Source organism: Haliotis rufescens, unplaced genomic scaffold, assembly GCF_023055435.1.
Source record: "Haliotis rufescens isolate VD_foot unplaced genomic scaffold, xgHalRufe1.0.p SCAF_7, whole genome shotgun sequence".
NCBI lineage: Eukaryota > Metazoa > Mollusca > Gastropoda > Lepetellida > Haliotidae > Haliotis > Haliotis rufescens.
The window spans coordinates 19403849-19426382 of record NW_025964361.1 but is presented as its reverse complement, the minus strand read 5'-3'; the positions used below and the strand labels follow the sequence as shown (position 1 = coordinate 19426382).

Below are 22534 nucleotides of genomic sequence, written 5' to 3'. Positions count from 1 at the left end.
AAATATTAAACGGTTTCCGAGTTATGGTCCGGAAACCAAGCTTACCCCCATTCAGAGTCTATGTTCAAGTTATCTCCATGGAAACGAGAAAAAATAAAAATGTCAAAAATCTCTAAATAGCAAAAGGCACCACTTCAGTGCTGGGTTAATGTGTATACAAAGTTTCGCGAATAAATATTAAACGGTTTCTGAGTTATGGTCAGGAAACAAAGCTTACCCCCATTCAGAGCCTATGTTCAACTTATCTCCATGGAAACGAGAAAAAATAAAAATGTCAAAAATCTCTAAATAGCAAAAGGCACCCATTCAGTGCTGGGTTAATGTGTATACAAAGTTTCGCAAAAAAATATTAAACGGTTTCTGAGTTATGGTCCGGAAACGGTGGGAACGCCGACGCCGACGCCGACGGGAACCGTGCCAAAAACAATATGTCTCCCTCCATTCTGGGGGAGACATAATAACCACCGCACCCTCCTCCACCTCCTAAACACAACTCGTCCAGTAAAAACAACAAACCAACTCATCTCCCCAAAACACCACTCCCCACTTCCACTCCACTACCACTCACCACAACACATGCTCTCAAACTCTCCAACACAACACCCAAACAACATGACTGACACCTGCAACGTCACACTCGCAGACATCCCAGCTCCTTACTCACCCACGCCTGCGGAAGCGCACAACACTTCCGGGAGGTCACTCGAAAACATCGTCCCGACCGAGTATGGCGAAAACACGAAAAACACCACCCCCACGAAACCAGCCACCTCAAAACACCAAAAAACGCAAACTCAACACATCCACTCCACCTCCATCGCCCACACCCTCCCGGGCTGCCTTCCTCACCACCTTCGCCCTCTACTTCTTCTCCGCAGGTTCAGGCACCACACTCACACCAACTTTCAATAGACAAAATAGGACTCTGGCTCAAATGAGAAAAGATAAACTACAGCAACATTAAAAAAGCCAACAAAGGATACCAAATTATTTTCCCTAACCAAGAATCCTTAATGGTAGCCAATAAAATAACTCAAATATTCCACGTTACCGTAATCAAACAAAAACCAAACTGGCAGCAATACACCCGAGGCATAATTAGAGTCAATCCAAGAGAAACAACTAAAGATTTAGAACTTTACTCCCTAGAGGCAAACATAAACCAAGACCTAAACCCTCAACCTCAAATCACAAGTACCCACAGAATCACCTCAACTAGAAACGGAAAAACAGTCCCAACCTCAATTGTTATCACTTAAAAAACCCCGCTAGATTTCCCGAAGCCTCTAAACACATATCTTTCGGAGCCCACACTAACTTAGAAGTCAAACCCTATATAAAACAGGTCAAACAATGTTCCAACTGCCTCAAATATAATCACACAGCCTCCCAATGCACATTTCAAAAAACTAAATGTAAAAAATGCGCACAAACAGACTGCATAGGCACATGCTCACCCTGGTGCATCTACTGCAAATCCATCAAACACACCTCACTTTCAAACCAATGCCCACACAGACACACCCTCACCCAGCAGGCCAACAAACACATCAACATAGAAACGGCCAAAATCCAAACACAAAAATTTGCATCATCGCATCAAAACCACTTCTCCCTACACCGCACCCAAACACCATCCCTCAAACAAACACCACACCCATAACCGCAAGCTCTGTCTGGGGTGACGACATAGAAACCGCACCCACCTCACACACACATGCAGCCACACAACCACCCACCAACTCTCCCATACCTCACATAGCCACAACATCAACACCCGCATGCAAAACAAACCACAAAACGACCACCACAACACGACCCTCATCCAAACACTCTACAGCCCACAAGGCAACAACCAACACTCCCTCACAAGCAAGCACAACCAAAATACACAAACACTAAATCCACAGCTACGCCCACCCCGCAAGCCCAAACACAACCCTCCACACCGCAAGCCACCCCTATGGAAACCCAAACAGCTAAATCTAACTTAACTGATGAAGAAGAGTACTCCACAACAGAAGAAACAATCGAAGCTACTCCAACTAAAGCAAATGAAACTACCTTCTCAGCCCCTAAAAGAAACAAAAAACTAAACCGCAAAAAAACCCAAGTAAACAACATCAAGAACCTAAATAGTCTCACTTTACTCCTAGCTTACATGCATAGTCAAAACTCACCAAACGCTAGCATGAAATCCTTCCACAAAGTAGCATTCAATCTAAACTTAACCAATCTCCCCTTCTTCCTCTTTCACCTCCACCTAAAAGAAGTCACCAAGTAAAATAAAACTAAAACCAAAATTACCAAACACCCGACCCCAATAATGGAAGGACTAAATATTTTTCAGTGGAACGCCAACAGACTCACCTCCCACGGCCATGAACTAAAAGCTAATTTTAAACGAGATAAAGGCCCACATATTGCTTGTATTCAGGAAACTAAATTCTCCCAAAAATCCAAATTCACACTACCGAACTATAACTCAGTTAGAACAGATAGAGCTAAACCAAAAACAGATAGAGCTGCAGGAGGACTGATAATATATATCAGGGAAGATATAAACTACGAAGAAATAAAGATAGACACGCCAAACCTAGAAGCTAACGGCATTCAAATCACATTAAATAACAAAAAGATAAACATCATTAATATATACCACTGGGTAGAACAAAAAGACCAACCTGAGGATCTAAATAAGCTACTCCAAATAAGCAACAAATCCACTATATTCCTAGGAGACTTTAACGCTCACCATCCTACCTGGAGCTTAAATGATAAAATAGATAATCATGGCAAACTAATATCCGAATGGATCGAAACAAACGACCTAGTACTCCTAAATAACAACCAACCCACGAGGTACGATAAGATTAACCAAAAAATGTCGGCTATCAACCTAACTATATGCACTGCAGATCTAGCCCAAAGTACTCAATGGGAAGAACACGATGTCCCACTAGGTAGTGATCACTTCCCCATAAACATAACCATAGGAGATACAAACGTACCCATACAAACAGAAAATCAAGAACCAAAATTCCGTTATAACCAAGCTAACTGGGACCAATTTCAAGTGATCTGCAATCAGGCTAATTTAAACGAATTAGAAAATAATGATCCAGAAATCTACTGTAAAAAACAGATTACATAATAAACGCAGCCAAAACCTCCATCCCTTTTAAAACAACTAAAACAGGCAAACCTACGGTACCAAATTTGCATGGTGGAAAGAGGAAATAGAACAAACTAGACATAAACGTAAATCCACCTTCAATAAAGCCAAACTTGACTATAAACATCTAAAAATAGCTCACGAACTAAACCACCAAGTTCAAAGTCTAGTCAAAATATCTAAAACCAGAAACTGGAAAAAATTCTGTGAAGAAATAAATAACCGTACGGTCTGGCGCAAAATCCACGCCATTAGAGGCTTAAAACGTCATAAAAAAACCACCTAACATTAATAATTCAACAAACCCCGCCGAAAAGGCAAATTACCTCGCCAACCACTTTTTGGCCGTAAGCAGTAACAACTTTAGCCAAAAAATTTAAGATAAACTTAAAACAGAAAACAAATCCACCAAAGAACCAAATAATGACAACCTAGAAATAAACCACCCTTACACAATGGAGGAGCTACTCTACGTCATCCAAAACAGGAAAAAGGGCACAGCCCAAGGATTGGACCTAACTTCCTACCAAATAATTAAAAAACTCCCCCCTAAACTACTCCTGGCACTACTTAAACAATCTCATCTATCAAAACGGACAAGTACCTACTCCCTGGAAACAGGCCTTAGTCATACCAATCCCTAAACCTAATAAACCAGCTAATCAACTCCTATAGACCAATTTCCTTAACTTCAAACTTATGTAAAGTAATGGAATCTATGGCTAAAAACAGACTACAACATTACCTAACTCAAAATAACATCATAAACCCAGATCAAAGTGGTTTCACTCCTGGCCGCTCAACCTTAGATAACCTCGCCCGTTTAGAGCAGGACATTAAAACAGTACAACTCAGCAAACAATATACTACAGGCATCTTCTTAGACTTCTCCAAAGCTTTCGACATGGTATGGCACGACGGGCTAATACAAAAACTACAAAAAATAGGACTCAAAGGTCAAATAATAAACTACATCCAGGACTTCCTAAACAATCGTAAAATAACCGTGGGTATAGACCAAACGCTATCGGACCAATGTCCCCTAGAAAATGGCACTCCACAGGGCAGTATCCTCAGCCCCACACTCTTCAATATAATGATAAATGATCTATTCAAGGGCCTTTCTCCTAAAATAAACACATCTAAATTATCGGATGATGGAGCCCTCTGGAACCGCACAAAAAGCGTTAAAATGGCCCAAAACCTACTTAAAAAATACAGCAATGGGCTGACAAATGGGGCTTTTCCCTTAACTCGGAAAAAACTACAGGAATAGTATTTAAACACAAAAACATGAAACCCGCCTCCCCAAAACTCCAGCTAAACAACAAACCAATCCAATTCCTAAAACAAACCAAATTCTTAGGACTAATTTTCGATGAACATCTCTCCTGGGATGCTCACATAAATAATCTAATAACTAAATGTAGCAAAGATCTAAATACGCTAAGATGCCTAACTGGCTCAAACTGGGGGGCCTCCAAAGACACCCTCCTCTCACTCAATATATCACTAATTAGATCTAAAATAGACTACGGATGTGCCATATACGACACCCTTAACCAATCCCTAAGCAAAAAACTAGACTCAATCCAATATCAGGCTCTAAAACTAATAACACTCACTCAACATGGTACCTCCTACACTTCACTCCAGGCCTAAACAGGAGAAATGCCACTTAATCTACGTAGGGAACAATTAACCCTAAATTTCTGGGCCGCGTCTCAATCCAACCCCCTAATCCAAAACCTAATAAACAAAAATATCAGCCCCCAAAACCAAGCCCTAGCTCGAAAACACCCTCTACTTACTCCAATATCCCATAGAATAACCAATTACTTAAATGAACACTAAATAAACAATCTTAAACAAAACTGTAGAAAATCAAATATCTTCACCCCAAAACTTAAAACACACCCACACCCATAAACAAACCGACCCAAACATAGCAAAAACCACCACACTGGCATACATACATGAAAATGGCCAAATTGGTGTCACATTTACACAGACGGATCCTCAGATCCGATCTCCAAACACACAGGTTTCGGAGTCCACATCACACAACCAACTAAAGCCACACAATCCTACCGACTCCCAAACAATCAATCAATATTCACGACCGAACTAATGGGCATGGCCTCAGCCCTTCATAATCAACAATCTAAGAAACAACAAAAAATTCTAATACTTACCAACTCGCTCAGTGGACTACAAGCCCTCCAAAATAAAAACAACAAAAACCGCCCTGAAGTAATAAATCAAATACTAAAAAGCTCAAACGATTTAACTAAGGCAGGCAAACAAATAGTATTCATTTGGATCCCCGCCCACGTTGGAATATACGGCAATGAAAGCACAGATAAAGCAGCTAAACTATCCCTTAAAATCCCAGAAATAAGCTTAAACCTACCCATCTCCAAATCAGAAATTAAAAGTGTCAACTAACAAAAAAATCACCAAAAAATGGCATAACTTATATCTAAACTGAAATAGCCAAGTCAAAAAGGTTCTCAAAAAACCCCTAACCAAACCAAAAATTCTACATCCGTCCAAAACTCACCTGTCACTAAACTCCAAACAGGACATACCAACCTAAATAACAAACTTCCATACTTAGCTCCCTTAGTTCGCCCCCCAAACCCTCTTGGCATTTTTTCCAAATTTCCAAATTTCCAAAATTCTATATAAGCAACCAGTAAAACACCCCTACTGGATTGCCAAACAACTTTTTCCCCTTTTCGGAAACACATTAAATGGCCTGGCCGGGCCGTGTGCGAAATACGCTGCAGTCGGAAAGCGCACGTAAAATCTCCAATATAAGTAAGTAAGGCATTCATTCACCTGATGAAGGAGTAAGGATATACTCCGAAACGTTGTGTTCCTCATAATAAAGTTGACATCCATATATTCTCTTCCTTATGTGAATCACTTCTAAATGCCTTTCAAAAACCAGAATTGACATCAATGAAATGGCGAAACAAGTAACAAAATTTCCACAATGTTTCTAAATCTGCAAGAACAAATGTACTATTCTTGAACTTTGTTGCAACATGCAGTTACAGTCTTATTTACTTCAGTGTCATGTCATTTGGCATTGCAGCTTTGTACACCACTGTCCCACATGACACGTTAAGAGAACTTCATTCTTTGATCTGCAGGTTGTTTGTCTTTTGGTGTGCTGATGTGGACATGCTGCATCTTTATTTTCAATGGTTCAGGACAATTAGTATCAAGATGAAAGTTTAACATCCTTGCACAGGTACAAATGACACAACGCTACTTGTAGCATACAGTGTATTCCGAGAGTTGTCTCCCTTACATTGTAGAACTTAGCATCTGGACCTTTACCGGGCTGAGCCACGATAGTAAAGAAAGCAAATGACCTCAGTTGTCGACTGAAAAAACAATAGGTGAGATACTAAGATAACATCTAAGTGAAATTTGGGGATGTGGCATATGGGCATGAGGTAGGCATCCGCGTGGGCACCAGTAGGGCTCCCCTCCTTGCTGATCAGTTTCTTTGTGCAGACAGACTGGCAAAATCAAAACAAGGAAATATGGCTAAGAAGTTGAAATTGGGCTTGTCATAGTCAGACATCATTCAATAACAGTCAAACAGTCAGTTTCCCTCCACTGATTTGCCCACCTGAGCTAGAAATGAGAGACCAGTGAGGCTGCCTCATCTGTTTCAAATATAGATCTATGCATAAAGATTCAGAGTGACAATGAAACTATGAACAATACTGTATGACAAGGCGGATGACTTCAACTTTCCAATAGTCAAGCTTCCCTTTATGTTGAGCAAGATTCCAGCAGCTCAAAGCCTCTTGTGTCTATGTTTCACAATTATTCAGGTACAATCTGGCACATTCTTTCCACATAAATTTCAAAGAGTGTCATGAGATTCTTGCTCAAAAGTTGTTTTTTTATCAAGATACAATATTCAAGGCCTCAGGTGTGCTTTCAAACAGACTTATTGTCACGACTGCCACCAGTTTGGCAGGAAACGCTCACCTTTTCACAAACACCTAGTATCATCACAATCTCATTAAAATCAGATCTTATTTCTCACTGCCCCTAAACAAAGATCTGAGGACATCCCATTATGGGTCACGTTAGAACGATCTTTCGTGAACTCTGACCGACCACTGAAACTACTAACCAGAAGTCGACATCAACCAATTAGAAAGCAGCCTTCTCAAGCTTTACTGTACTCGTTGCAATCTGACGACTTCCATTTCAGACTATGCCTGAAAAATATGTTGACACAGTTAAAAAATTTAAAACTGAACAAACGAACATTCCGGAATGTCTAATATATGGTTGCAATTGTATGGCAGTGCTTCCCAAGTAATGTGCAATGGCTCCTCCATTCAAATGTTTATCCCATGGAAGCGAGATATAGACGATAATTTTGACGGAATCCGTCGTACGGGCCGTAACTGTCATTCAGAATACCCTATGTTAACGTTTTCGAGGTTGCATGATTAGAAAACACATTCTGATTCTCCCTTTCATGATCTGATAAGCGACGCTTTGATTGGTCGGATGAAAGGTCGTTCTGACATGACCCGTAATGGGATGTCCTCTGATTTTAATGAGATTGGGTATCATCACTATTTGATTCATAAACACATGCTTGAGATAAAGGTAGGTGAGATATGGGTTTAGGTGGGTGGGTAGGTAACACTAATCTGAGGTAATTATTCTGAGCCTTATTATACTCCTAGAAAGTGAAAAGACATTCACAAACCTTTGCAATTGGAATTGAGATGACAAAAAGCCAGGCGATGAACCACACAATGAAGTGTACTGTCAGGAGGAGTGGTATACCCAATATACACCAGATGTATGTCTGAGGGCGAACCTGAAATAACAACATGTCAAACTTTTAAAGTCAGTAAAAAGAATACCTTTCCTGTTTTGATGCATGTACTGTCAATCATGAAAATTATGTGTCCCTAAAGTAATGAAAGTGATGACCACAAGCCAAAAACGTATCAAGAAATTAATGAAAGTAGTACTAACTTTGAAATTCTGTAATCTGTTACTTTCGTATATATATTACCCTCTGCCGTTGCTGCACTAGACATTTTACCACCTGGGTGAACAGTAATTTTTTAGTTATTAAATATTATTGTACAAGGTTGCCAAGGGTTAATGTGATCCCTGTTTGATCAACTTGAGTAAACCAACTGACCACACTTGACTCGTTACTTGGTGAAAAGCACTAAAACTGTTGGTTCTGTTGTTTTGGGTGTCTCATTAAAGTGCAAAAGATGTAGGCAGGCACTGGTCATCTGTTTGTTCCAGATGACATACCAACCAATGGAAATGGCATATAATAAATCATGAAATGCATGCCAATCCTAGCCTGGAATCTGTCATGAAATAAATGAGATTACCAATACTGTTAAATTGTAAACACAATCCACTTTATCAAATATATCGAAAAAGCATGAGATATTAGGAGACTGATTGAATAAAAGAGATTACGTTTCAGACAAACTTTACATCACCTGCTCGATATGTGTCTTCAATACTTTTACTTCAATGTGATCACTATCAAAATAAAGTCTCTAGATGTTGGCAGGAGCACACATAAAAGAGAGGTTTTCACACTTCACACAAGAGCATAAGACTTGTGAAGCAGTGTACTATAATTCAAACTACTAATATTGGATAGTTGATAATGAAGAGGACTTCTGTTGAAAATCATAAGATTTTTTTAATAGGATACATGGCAATGATATGGCAAAAATTATTCAGTGTTTATTTGGTGCCTTGTCATGTGATTTGTCACTGTTAGTGGTTGGTCAGTGTTGCAGTAAATAATGGCAAATCCAGGTCCTACAGACCTCAGAGAATAAAAAAAAAATACATCCAACTAAGTCTAGAATGATATTTGGCAAGTCTAGATTGTCTCAGCTCTGAAATGAAGCTCAGATAATATTTTGTATTTTGTAGATATATATTCCTAAATAAGATAACTTCATGTCCATGACTAAATGTTAGTCTAGGTCTCACATGACAAGCTGAAAATGTGGCAGATACATATTATTGTATCATACAGTCACGTACATATTAGTTTGTATTGTATTATATACAACCATGTATATATTAGTTTGTATTGTATTATACAACCATGTACATATTAGTATGTATAATTGTATTATACAGTCATGTACTTATAAGTTTGTATTGTATTATACAGTCATGTACATATTAGTTTGTATTGTATTATACAACCATGTACATATTAGTTTGTATTGTATTATACAGTCATGTACATATTAGTTTGTATTGTATTATACAACCATGTACATATTAGTTTGTATTGTATTATACAACCATGTACATATTAGTTTGTATTGTGTTATACAGTCATGTACATATTAGTTTGTATTGTATTATACAACCATGTACATATTAGTTTGTATTGTATTATACAACCATGTACATATTAGTTTGTATTGTATTATACAACCATGTACATATTAGTTTGTATTGTATTATACAGTCATGTACATATTAGTTTGTATTATTGTATTATACAGTCATGTACATATTAGATTGTATTGTATTATACAGTCATGTACATATTAGTTTGTATTGTATTATACAGCCATGTACATATTAGTTTGTATTGTATTATACAGTCATGTAATATTAGTTTGTATTGTATTATACAACCATGTACATATTAGTTTGTATTGTATTATACAACCATGTACATATTAGTTTGTATTGTATTATACAGTCATGTACTTATTCGTTTGTATTATTGTATTATACAGTCATGTACATATTAGTTTTAAGTAATTTAAGTGTTGTATTGATATTTGTATACTGACAATTGCTTAGAGAATTGCAGGTATATCATTTTCCATTTTTAACTAATGAATGAATTTTTCTATCAACAGGTTTGGTCATTTTGAAACAGACTATACTTATAAGGACTCAAAAAGTTTAAAAGTTGGGTCTATTATTAGCTCTATAGTTAGTTTCATTCTAATTTAATAAAGAGTAGACAGGTAGGGCTACAACATTATTACATAGCCTGATTTAATCAACGCCAATTGGATCAGTTAAACTCTTGCCCTCTTTCTTATTTCAAATCTGCACTTCACATTCACCCTTTGCACTAACAGGACTGAGTTATACATGTAGATTGGAGTCATCAACACTTGTAAATACCTCACAGTTTCTGTTACACAGGTTTATAAGTGTGTACACCTTTACATGCTATAGTTGTATTGTTTATTTATAAATATAACCAGTAAATTCAACCATAACAATGGTAAATCTAACCTAAGTGCAAATAATACTTCAGCCTGGTTTTAGTGAATTTGAAGTATAGAATTTAATATAAAAACTATCAAATAACTAATCTAATTCATTCAAGTATTTCTATTTTCCCTATGAGTGAACTGTTGCATGTTTGAGCGTTTGATTGACTGATTTCATATATGATAGGAAGAATAGTGTATATGTGAATGTAAGTATGAATGACTATGTGGTCACAGCCTAAGCTGTTTTGATGTGTTCCATGCGTTTGTAAAGATAATAGATATAATGATTTGTAGTTACTGCAGAATTAATGTTGTATCTTGTTCAATCAGATTTTAGGTACACTTAGTGCTTCTGGCTTGGTGGCGCTTACATCTGCACCCTTGTGCCATCCACCAAGTAGGAATGATTTTGCATTCTGGTATATGTTTATGTAATACTGGGTAGTACATCTATTTCATTTGACTTGCGTATTGCATTAAGGCATCTGTGTCTGTACCATATCTATTTCATTTGACTTGCGTATTGCATTAAGGCGTCTGTGTCTGTACCATATCTATTTCATTTGACTTGCGTATTGCATTAAGGCATCTGTGTCTGTACCATATCTATTTCATTTGACTGACGTATTGCATTAAGGCATCTGTGTCTGTACCATATCTATTTCATTTGACTTGCGTATTGCATTAAGGCGTCTGTGTCTGTACCATATCTATTTCATTTGACTTGCGTATTGCATTAAGGCATCTGTGTCTGTACCATATCTATTTCATTTGACTTGCGTATTGCATTAAAGCGTCTGTGTCTGTACCATATCTATTTCATTTGACTTGCGTATTGCATTAAGGCATCTGTGTCTGTACCATATCTATTTTATTTGACTTGCGTATTGCATTAAGGCGTCTGTGTCTGTACCATATCTATTTTATTTGACTTGCGTATTGCATTAAGGCGTCTGTGTCTGTACCATATCTATTTCATTTGACTGACGTATTGCATTAAGGCGTCTGTGTCTGTACCATGTCTATTTCATTTGACTTGCGCATTGCATTAAGGCGTCTGTGTCTGTACCATATCTTTTTCATTTGACTTGCGTATTGCATTAAGGCGTCTGTGTCTGTACCATATCTATTTCATTTGACTTGCGTATTGCATTAAGGCGTCTGTGTCTGTACCATATCTATTTCATTTGACTTGCGTATTGCATTAAGGCGTCTGTGTCTGTACCATATCTATTTTATTTGACTTGCGTATTGCATTAAGGCGTCTGTGTCTGTACCATATCTATTTTATTTGACTTGCGTATTGCATTAAGGCGTCTGTGTCTGTACCATATCTATTTTATTTGACTTGCGTATTGCATTAAGGCGTCTGTGTCTGTACCATATCTATTTCATTTGACTGACGTATTGCATTAAGGCGTCTGTGTCTGTACCATATCTATTTCATTTGACTTGCATATTGCATTAATGCGTCTGTGTCTGTACCATATCTATTTTATTTGACTTGCGTATTACATTAAGGCGTCTGTGTCTGTACCATATCTATTTCATTTGACTTGCGTATTGCATTAAGGCGTCTGTGTCTGTACCATATCTATTTCATTTGACTTGCGTATTGCATTAAGGCGTCTGTGTCTGTACCATATCTATTTCATTTGACTTGCGTATTGCATTAAGGCGTCTGTGTCTGTACCATATCTATTTTACTTGACTTGCGTATTGCATTAAGGCGTCTGTGTCTGTACCATATCTATTTTATTTGACTTGCGTATTGCATTAAGGCATCTGTGTCTGTACCATATCTATTTCATTTGACTTGCGTATTGCATTAAGGCGTCTGTGTCTGTACCATATCTCTTTCATTTGACATGCGTATGACATTAAGGCATCTGTGTCTGTACCATATCTATTTCATTTGACTTGCGTATTGCATTAAGGCGTCTGTGTCTGTACCATATCTATTTCATTTGACTTGCGTATTACATTAAGGCGTCTGTGTCTGTACCATATCTATTTCATTTGACTTGCGTATTGCATTAAGGCGTCTGTGTCTGTACCATATCTATTTCATTTGAATGTATGAGCTAATCAATGAGTTATCACCCCTTGTTGTTAATTGTCATATAATCTGTCATTTCTATTTCACCTAAATTGATGCTGTATTTATTAAATGCTATATTGTTGCAGGATGTGTTGTAAGACACCAGGAATAAAATGTTCTCACCCAGTAACCAGTGTCTTAGAGAGTGTTCAGCAGTAATTCGGTTGCAAAAATACGAATTGATAAATGAGAAAAGTGTTTGCATTACATACAAAAACAGAAACAACTCCATCTCCACCTGTCTTCATCCAAACTGTGCTTCTATCTACCTTACTCAAGTCATAATCACTTTTAGTTTGTGAAATGAACAATGCAATACAACTCTGAAGCAGGAAGTTCCATGCCTCTAAAAATAGTAATCAGAAAATTGAAAACTTAATCACCATAACCTGATTCATTTTGAGTTGCTTGCATACAAATACACATGATGAAATTTGATAACTTAATAGTATGAGGACACTGTGTGTTATTACCCAATGTAGCATTTTCAGCTTGCATACACATGTCTTCACAGATCTTTTCTTACTGACTGAATGCAGGTGTTACATGTACATGAACTCTACTGCAGTGAATAATGCAACATCTCACTTATTGTAACTTACACACTTACCACTGTTAAGAGTTACACAAGAGAAAAAAATGACACCCAATGTGAATGATAATATGTGATTAAGTACTCAATGGCCAATAGAATTATCCCTTCTGATTTGGGAAAACATGTGCATATGCACTGCGACTTCATAATAGAAAGTCATATGCTTCTAGCTACATTAACAAGAAATTTACTTGCACCTCAATTTTATAACTTCTATAACTTTGTAGATACACATTTCCAAAAGAAAGAGTCCCATGACTCTAGCTACCTTCATGAGAAATTTGAATGTACCTCAATTTGACCTTGACCTTCAATTTCAGCCAATCACAGGCTTGAATATTTCTAGTTGAAAACATGGGAGCATGCTCTTACAAACTTTATATACAAGCACAGATGATTGGTTTAGGTACACAAAGGAGCCGAACTACCTTGATCATTCCAGTTACCTTCAGCTTCAATAATGGTCTCTGAAGAGCTCTACTAATTCCATCCCTAAGGATGACATGTACCAAACTTCATGCATCCTAGATATGAACCGTGAAATGTTACTACCAGACGCCACCTTCTTTTCCATTGGGTGAGTCAATATTCAGGATGTGGCACGTCAATACTGATCATGTGACAAGTTACATGATTAGGGGGTCTACATTGAAAGGGGCTGTTTCATCACATGGTACAGATTTAAATGAACACCAAGCAATGTATCATGTGCCCAATGTGTCTAACAGTCTGTCCCAGATGAACAACCAACCAATGTATCATGTACCCAATGTGTCTAACAGTCTGTCCTAGATGAACAATCAACCAATGTATTATGTACCCAATGTGTCTAACAGTCTGTCCTAGATGAACAACCAACCAATGTATCATGTACCCAATGTGTCTAACAGTCTGTCCTAGATGAACAATCAACCAATGTATCATGTACCCAATGTGTCTAACAGTCTGTCCTAGATGAACAACCAACCAATGTATCATGTACCCAATGTGTCTAACAGTCTGTCCTAGATGAACAATCAACCAATGTATCATGTACCCAATGTGTCTAACAGTCTGTCCCAGATGAACAACCAACCAATGTATCATGTACCCAATGTGTCTAACAGTCTGTCCTAGATGAACAATCAACCAATGTATCATGTACCCAATGTGTCTAACAGTCTGTCCTAGATGAATACTAAACAATGTACCATGTACCCAATGTGTCCAACAGTCTATCCTAGATGAACAATTGACCAATGTATCATGTACCCAATGTGTCTAACAGTCTGTCCTAGATGAACAATCGACCAATGTATCATGTACCCAATGTGTCTAACAGTCTGTCCTAGATGAACAATCGACCAATGTATCATGTACCCAATGTGTCTAACAGTCTGTCCTAGATGAACAATCGACCAATGTATCATGTACACATTGTGTCTAACAGTCTGTCCTAGATGAACAATCGACCAATGTATCATGTACACATTGTGTCTAACAGTCTATCCTAGATGAACAATTGACCAATGTATCATGTACCCAATGTGTCTAACAGTCTGTCCTAGATGAACAATCGACCAATGTATCATGTACCCAATGTGTCTAACAGTCTGTCCTAGATGAACAATCGACCAATGTATCATGTACACATTGTGTCTAACAGTCTGTCCTAGATGAACAATCGACCAATGTATCATGTACACATTGTGTCTAACAGTCTGTCCTAGATGAACAATCGACCAATGTATCATGTACACATTGTGTCTAACAGTCTGTCCTAGATGAACAATCAACCAATGTATCATGTACACATTGTGTCTAACAGTCTGTCCTAGATGAACAATCAACCAATGTATCATGTACCCAATGTGTCTAACAGTCTGTCCTAGATGAACAATCCACCAATGTATCATCATACTATCCATCCTAGCCATGAGTGTTCTGTCAACCAAGTGTGCACCAGGCACGTTTGTGCCTGTTTACTAGATTTAAGTGTTGGCATTGTTGCAAGAGTTCACATTGTTAATAAATGACAGTTTCATTAAACTTCTAATTTTACCCACCAAGAGAGATTTGCGTGCAGAATGATGTCCATTTTTGCTCTCATCTGATGCCAAAAGAGCAGTATTTTCTGAAATGTGTCCTGTTCCATTGGGTTGTCTTAATGTGACATCACGATAACTTGACTCAGCTACAGAGTACAGTGGGACATCATGTATCTGAAACAGTACCAAAGTGCTCTGTAAAGTAACGAAAGCATATACACAAACATTGATGGCATGACCATTATATTCACATATTATTTTGGATATAAAGAGTAAACTGTCGAAATTAAATCAGTCACCTTTCCTATATGGAGAAGCGCTATTGATTGAGACACATCTACAACAGTATTTCAGGCTATCAATAATGATGACAACAAATATTATGGGTAACAAACATAAAACATGCAATAGGAGAACCTAACTGCAGAGACCATATACCGACAGTATATATAGTCTCTGGTAACTGAGGCTGTTCTTATTTATTATATTGCACTTTTTTAGAAGTGCATTATTCAAACCACCTTTACTGCCACGAATATTTAAATGACATCCAATTTGGCTGTGCTGTGCTGTTTAAATCTAAGTATATCTATGCCTTCAGGGAAAGTTCATTTCATCCCAAAGGCAATACTGTGGCCAAACATTCAAGAATATCAAAGCGCTAAGATAATCAAGGCTTTTACAATTTCAAATTAGGAAGTATCACATGTCAGCGATTCTGCAGCAATGGTACCTACATTTGCACATGTAAGAGGTATTATATTGTAAATAATGGGAGTGGCTAACCATGCAATTATTTTCCAGTGAACAACATAACAAACTTAGGTTATGCCTCCTTTGGGACTACTCGCTTGTGTTGCATTATTATGCTGAACAATATGTCACCGACTTTATCATTGTCTACAGTTTGTTATGCTAATGAGTAAATAAGGAGTCTGTGAGCTATTATTGTTGATTTACACAGAATGACTTCTGTCTTGTTAAAAAAATATGTGAAGTGTAATAACTGTGGAAGTACTGTCAGTGTATATCTTACCTGATGTACAAACTTTCCAAATGGCCAGAAGAAATACCATGCCATCATCCAACAAAATTTACCTGGAAAAAGATCAATCATGCCATATTTGAAACAGCTGAGTAATGGTCCCTGGGCATATTGTCAAAGTGGTTAGTGCAAAATTGACAAAATAGAAATGTTTGAGACAAATGAAAGTTGTACATTCTACCAACATATTCACTTGTCTTGGTGTCTGCGCTATCTCTTAATGCAGAAATAGCTCTAGTTTTGAGAACCTGGGCAGAACCTTCTAGCCTGGATACCAGTTATCAATCTTTTTATTTCCAATACATATAGGCCACAGGCCTTTGTGTACAAAAGTTGAGTATAGACAAGTTTTAAACATTCAATTTTGCATTTCTTACTTCATTTGCATAATATAGATATTTTGCTAGATTTGTAATAATATATGTATCTGGTGATGACAGAAGCATATTAAATTTATGAAAGTTAGGATGACAATAGAACTTTGCTTTGAGATATAGTTGCCGTAACTTGACATATGATGGACAAATAAGCAGGAAGTGGTACTCGGTTTCAACAGTCTAATTTACAAAGTTTGCATTTTCTTAAATTTCTCAGAATTTTATAATGACATCCATTCTCAATTTCCAAAGTATGACAACTCAGTCTGAATCTCGTGAGGGTTGTTTTCATATTTTGCGAATTTAAGAATGACAAATAAGGTTCACATTTAACATAAGTTGTAAAACAATCATAATATGACATTTTTGAACTTGCAAGAAGTTTGCTATGCCAGATCTGCTGAAAATTGTCTTTCAAACATTGTTTAAACATATTAAGCAAAAAAACTTTCAGTTTCCATATACATTTGGAACCTCCATACATCTCCGAACCCAAGTTTACAAAGACAATTCCTTAATTTAGTTACCCAATTGACACGACCATGTTCATCATATAGGTACGACATATTGTAGCACTTTCTTGGTAAACGGAAGTCTGGCATCTTTAGTATGTTCAGCCAATATTTCACACATCTGGTCAAAGCATATACTCGAATAGGGTATCTGCCACACTCGCCCAATACAGCCTGGATGCCAGTGCAGCAGCCAATTCTTTCTCCACAATAATGTAGCTCACAAAAAATCTTTGCTCATGGTTCCTGACTTACTTACTTACTTACTTTGGAGATTTAACGTGCGCTTTCCGACTGATGCGTATTTCGCACACGGGCCCGGCCAGGCCATTTAATGTGTTTCCGAAAGGGGCGAAAGTGGTCTGTGCAACCCAAGAGGGGGGTTTTAGGGGTTGCTTATATAGAATTTGGGAATTTTGAGATTTGGAATAGATGCCGATGGGATTGGGGAGGAGAACTAAGGGAGCTGGGTATGGTGGATGTTTGTTTGTTTATGTGATTTTGATTTGGTGAGTTATTGTGTTTTTAGATGCGTTTTATTAGTTCCGTTTTGATTAAGAATACGCCTAAGGCCTTGAAGTTTTCTAGTTTATTTTGTGGGTTTAGTATTGCTTCTAGAGTTAGAGCCTTGTTTAGATTGAGGGTGGTTTGTAATGCGGTTCGATGTGTTAGGTAGTGTGTGCAGTGGATGAGTGCGTGTTCTGGGGTTTCTGGTTGTTTGCAGTGCGGGCAGTTACCTGTAGTGTGTTTTTTAAATTTTTTTAGGTGGTTATTTAGGTTGGTGTGTCCTGTTTGGAGTTTAGTGATTACTCTGTCGATTTTTTTGGATGGATGGAGAATTTTTGGTTTGGTTAGTGGTTTGCTGAGCACTTTTTTGATTTGGCTATTTGAGTTTAGATATAGGTTATGCCATTTTTTGGTGATTTTTTGCTTGTTTACACTTTTAATTTCTGATTTTGAGATGGGTAAGTTTAAGCTTATTTCTGGGATTTTGAGGGATAGTTTAGCTGCTTTATCTGCGTTTTCATTACCGTATATTCCTACGTGGGCGGGTATCCACAAGAAGGTTATTTGTTTGCCTGCCTTAGTTAGGTCGTTGGAGCTTTTAAGTATTTGATTTATTAATTTAGGTCGGTTTTTGGTATTTTTGTTTTGGAGGGCTTGCAGTCCACTTAGGGAGTCGGTAAGTATTAGGATTTTTTTGTGGTTTTTGGATTCTTGATTATGGAGGGCTGAGGCCATGCCCATTAGTTCTGCCGTGAATATTGATTGGTTGTTTGGGAGTCGGAAGGATTGTGTGGTTTTAGTTGGTTGTGTGGTATGGACTCCGAAACCTGTGTGTTTGGAGGTCGGATCTGAGGATCCGTCCGTGTAAATGTGACACCAATTTGGCCAATTTTCGTGTATGTATGCTAGTGTGGTAGTTTTAGCTATGTTTGGGTCGGTTTGTTTATTTATTTGGCTAGCTAGTGTTGTGTCTATTTTGGGTATTTTAAGTTTGGGGGTGAAGATATTTGATTGTTTGCAGTTTTGTTTAAGATTTTTAATTTGGTGTTCATTTAGGTAGTTTGTTATTCTTTGGGATATTGGGGTAAGTAAGGGGTGTTTACGAGCTAGAGCTTGGTTTTTGGGGCTGATGTTTTGGTTTATTAAGTTTTGGATGAGAGGGTTTGATTGGGACGCGGCCCAGAAATTTAAGCTTAGCTGTTCCCTGCGTAGACTTAGTGGCATTTCTCCTGTTAAGGCCTGAAGTGAGGTGTAGGAGGTGCCATGTTGGGTGCGTGTAATTAGTTTGAGAGCCTGATATTGTATTGAGTCAAGTTTTTTAGATAGAGAGTTGTTTAGGGTGTTGTATATGGCGCAGCCGTAGTCTAGTTTTGATCTAATTAGTGATATGTAGAGAGAGAGGAGGGTATCTTTGGATGCTCCCCAGTTAGAACCAGTTAGGCATCTTAGGGTGTTTAGGTCTTTACTGCATTTAGTTGTTAGGTTTTGGATGTGAGCATCCCAGGTGAGATGTTCATCGAAAATAAGTCCTAAGAATTTGGTTTGTTTTTGAAATTTGATTGTTTGATTGTTTAGCTGGAGGATTGGGGAGGCGGGTTTCATGTTTTTATGTTTGAATACTATTCCTGTTGTTTTTTCTGAGTTAAGGGAGAAGCCCCATTTGTCAGCCCACTGTTGTATTTTATTAAGAGATTTTTGGAGTAAATTTTGGACCATGTTCATGCTTTTAGTGCGGATCCAGATGGCTCCATCATCCGCGAATTTTGATGTGTTTACTTTAGGGGATAGGCCCTCGAATAGATCGTTTATCATTATATTGAAGAGGGTGGGGCTGAGGATACTGCCCTGTGGAGTACCATTTTCTAGGGGACATTGGTCCGATAGAGTTTGGTCTATACCCACGGTTATTTTACGATTGTTTAGGAAGTCCTGGATGTAGTTTATTATCTGACCTTTGAGACCTATTTTTTTAAGTTTTTGTATTAGCCCATCGTGCCATACCATGTCGAAAGCTTTAGAGAAGTCTAAGAAGATGCCTGTGGTATATTGTTTATTTAGCTGTCCTGTCTTAATATCTTGTTCTAGTCGGGTGAGGTTATCTAGGGTTGAGCGGCCAGGAGTGAAACCGCTTTGATCTGGGTTTATGATGTTATTTTGGGTTAAGTAATGTTGTAATCTATTTTTAGCCATTGATTCCATTACTTTACATAAGTTTGAAGTTAGGGATATTGGTCTATATGAGTTAGCTTGATTAGCTTGTTTATTAGGTTTAGGGATTGGTATGACTAGGGCCTGTTTCCAGGGAGTAGGAACCTGTCCGTTTAGGTAGATGAGATTGTATAGTTTGAGTAGTGCCTGGAGTAGTTTTAGGGGGAGTTTTTTAATTATTTGGTAAGAAGTTAGGTCTAATCCTGGGGCTGTGCCCTTTTTCCTGTTTTGGATTACGTAGAGGAGCTCCTCCATTGTGTAGGGTTGATTTATTTCTAGATTGTTATTGTTTGGTTCTTTTGTAGGTTTGTTTTCTGTTTTAAGTTTATCTTGGAATTTTTTACTGAAGTTGGTGTTACTGCTAACGGCCGAAAAGTGGTTGGCGAGATTATTTGCTTTTTGGGCGGGGTTGGTTGAGTTGTCAATGTTAGGGTTTTTTTTATGTCGTTTTAAGCCTCTGATGGCGTGGATTTTGCGCCAGACCGTCCTGGCATCTGTACGGTTATTTATACCTTCGCAGAATTTTTTCCAGTCTCTACTTTTGGCTATTTGGACTAGTTTTTGAACCTGGTGGTTTAGTTCGTGGGCTATGTTTAAATATTTGTAGTCGCGTTTTGCTTTATTGAAGGCTGATTTACGTTTTCGTCTAGTCTGTTCTATTTCCTCATTCCACCATGGTACCGTCGGTTTGCCTGTCTTAGATGTTTTGAAGGGGATGGAGGTTTTGGCTGCGTTTATTATATAGTCTGTTAGGTTTTTACAATAGGTTTCTGGATCATTATTTTCTATTTCGTTTCGGTTAGCTTCGTTGCAGATATCTTGGAATTGGTCCCAGTTAGCTTTATTGTAATGGAATTTTGGTTCTTGGTTTTCTGTTTGGATTGGTACGTTTGTATTTCCTATGGTTATGTTTATGGGGAAGTGGTCACTACCTAGCGGGACGTCGTGCACTTCCCATTGAGTACTTTGGGCTAGATCTGCGGTGCATATGGTTAGGTCGATAGCCGACATTTTTTGGTTTATCTTATCGTACCTCGTGGGTTGGTTGCTATTAAGGAGTACTAGGTCGTTTGTTTCTATCCATTCGGAGATTAATTTGCCATGATTATCTATTTTATCATCTATGCTCCATGTAGGATGGTGAGCGTTAAAGTCTCCTAGGAATATAGTAGATTTATCGCTTATTTGGAGTAGTTTGTTTAGATCCTCAGGTTGGACTTTTTGTTCCGCCCAGTGGTAAATATTTATGATGTTTATGTTTCGGTTATTTAATGTGATTTTAATGCCGTTGGCTTCTAGGTTTGGCGTGTCTATTTTTATTTCTTCGTAATTTATATCTTCCCTGATAAATATGATTAGTCCTCCTGCGGCTCTTCTTGTTTTCGGTTTAGCTCTGTCAGTTCTAACTGAGTTGTAGTTAGGTAGTGTGAATTTGGATTTTTTTGAGAATTTGGTTTCCTGTATACAAGCAATGTGAGGGCCTTTATTTAGTTTAAATTTAGTTTTTAGTTCATGGCCGTGGGAGGTGAGTCCGTTGGCGTTCCACTGAAAAATATTTAGTCCTTCGAATATTGGGTTCGGGTGATTGGTGATTTATTTTTTATTTTTTATTTTATTCGGTGAGTTCTTTTAGATGGAGGTTAAAGAGGAAGAAGGGAAGATCGGTTAATTTTAGATTGAGAGCTACTTTGTAGAAGGATTTCATGCTAGCTTTTGGTGAGTTTTGACTATGCATGTATGCTAGGAGTAAGGTGAGGTTGTTTAGGTTTTGGGTGTTGGCTGGTTGGGGAGTTTGGTTTGTTTTAGTTGGAGTAGTGTCTATTGTTTCCTCAGTAGTGGAGAAATCTTCGTCATCGGTTAGATTAGGTTTAGCTGATTGAGTTTCCATGGGGGAGGCATGTGATGTGGAGGATTGTGAAGGTGTTTGTGGGATGGGTGTAGCTGATGATTTCATAGTGTTTGTGTTTTGTTGTTGTGCTTGCTTGTGGGAGAGCGTTGTTACCATATTGGCTGTAGGGTGCTTGGATGAGGGTCGTGTTGTGGTGGTCATTTTGAGGTTTGTTTTGCATGCGGGGGTTGATGTTTTGGCTATGTGAGATGTGGGAGGGTTCGTGGTTGGTTGAGTGGCTGCTTGTATGTGTGAGGTGGGTGCGGTTTCTCGGTAGGGGCCCCAGACAGAGCTGTCGGTTATGGGTGTGGTGTTTGTTTGTGGGATGGTGTTTGGGTGTGGTGTAGGGAGGAGTGGTTTAGATGCAGGTGTAGCAAATTTTCGTGTTTGGATTTTAGCCGTGTCTATGTTTATGTGTTTGTTGGCCTGCTGGGTGAGTGTGTGTCTGTATGGGCATTGGTTTGAGAGTGAAGTGTGTTGGGTGGATTTGCAGTGGATGCACCAGGGTGTGCATGTGCCTGGGCAGTCTGTTTGTGCGCATTTTTTACATTTAGTTTTACGGTATGTGCATTGGGAGGCAGTGTGGTTGTATTTGAGGCACTTTGTACATTGCTTAACCTGCTTTATATAGGGTTTGACTTCTAAGTTGGTGTGGGCTCCGAAGGATATATGGTTCCTGAAGTCTTATGTCATTTAAGTACCACTCAACGGCACAAAATAGACAAAGCTACTGGCAGGAAATCTAGAGAGACACACCCTTCTTGACAGCAAATCAGTTTGAAAGCAAGAGAATGAAGCTCACCT

General features: G+C 38.1%; 1 protein-coding gene across 2 annotated transcripts in view; it reads right to left on the bottom strand.

Annotated features, from left to right (window-relative positions):
- LOC124113295 (low affinity vacuolar monovalent cation/H(+) antiporter-like) overlaps positions 1-22534 on the bottom strand; it is a 142324-nt gene that overhangs the window by 67603 nt on the left and 52187 nt on the right. For both annotated transcript variants that reach the window (XM_046473595.2, XM_048388008.1), the window contains 3 exons: positions 16230-16291; positions 15212-15367; positions 7932-8045 (listed from right to left, as the gene is read on the bottom strand). In XM_046473595.2, the coding sequence (XP_046329551.1) occupies positions 7932-8045; positions 15212-15367; positions 16230-16291 (332 nt within the window). The remainder of the gene's footprint in view (positions 1-7931; positions 8046-15211; positions 15368-16229; positions 16292-22534) is intronic.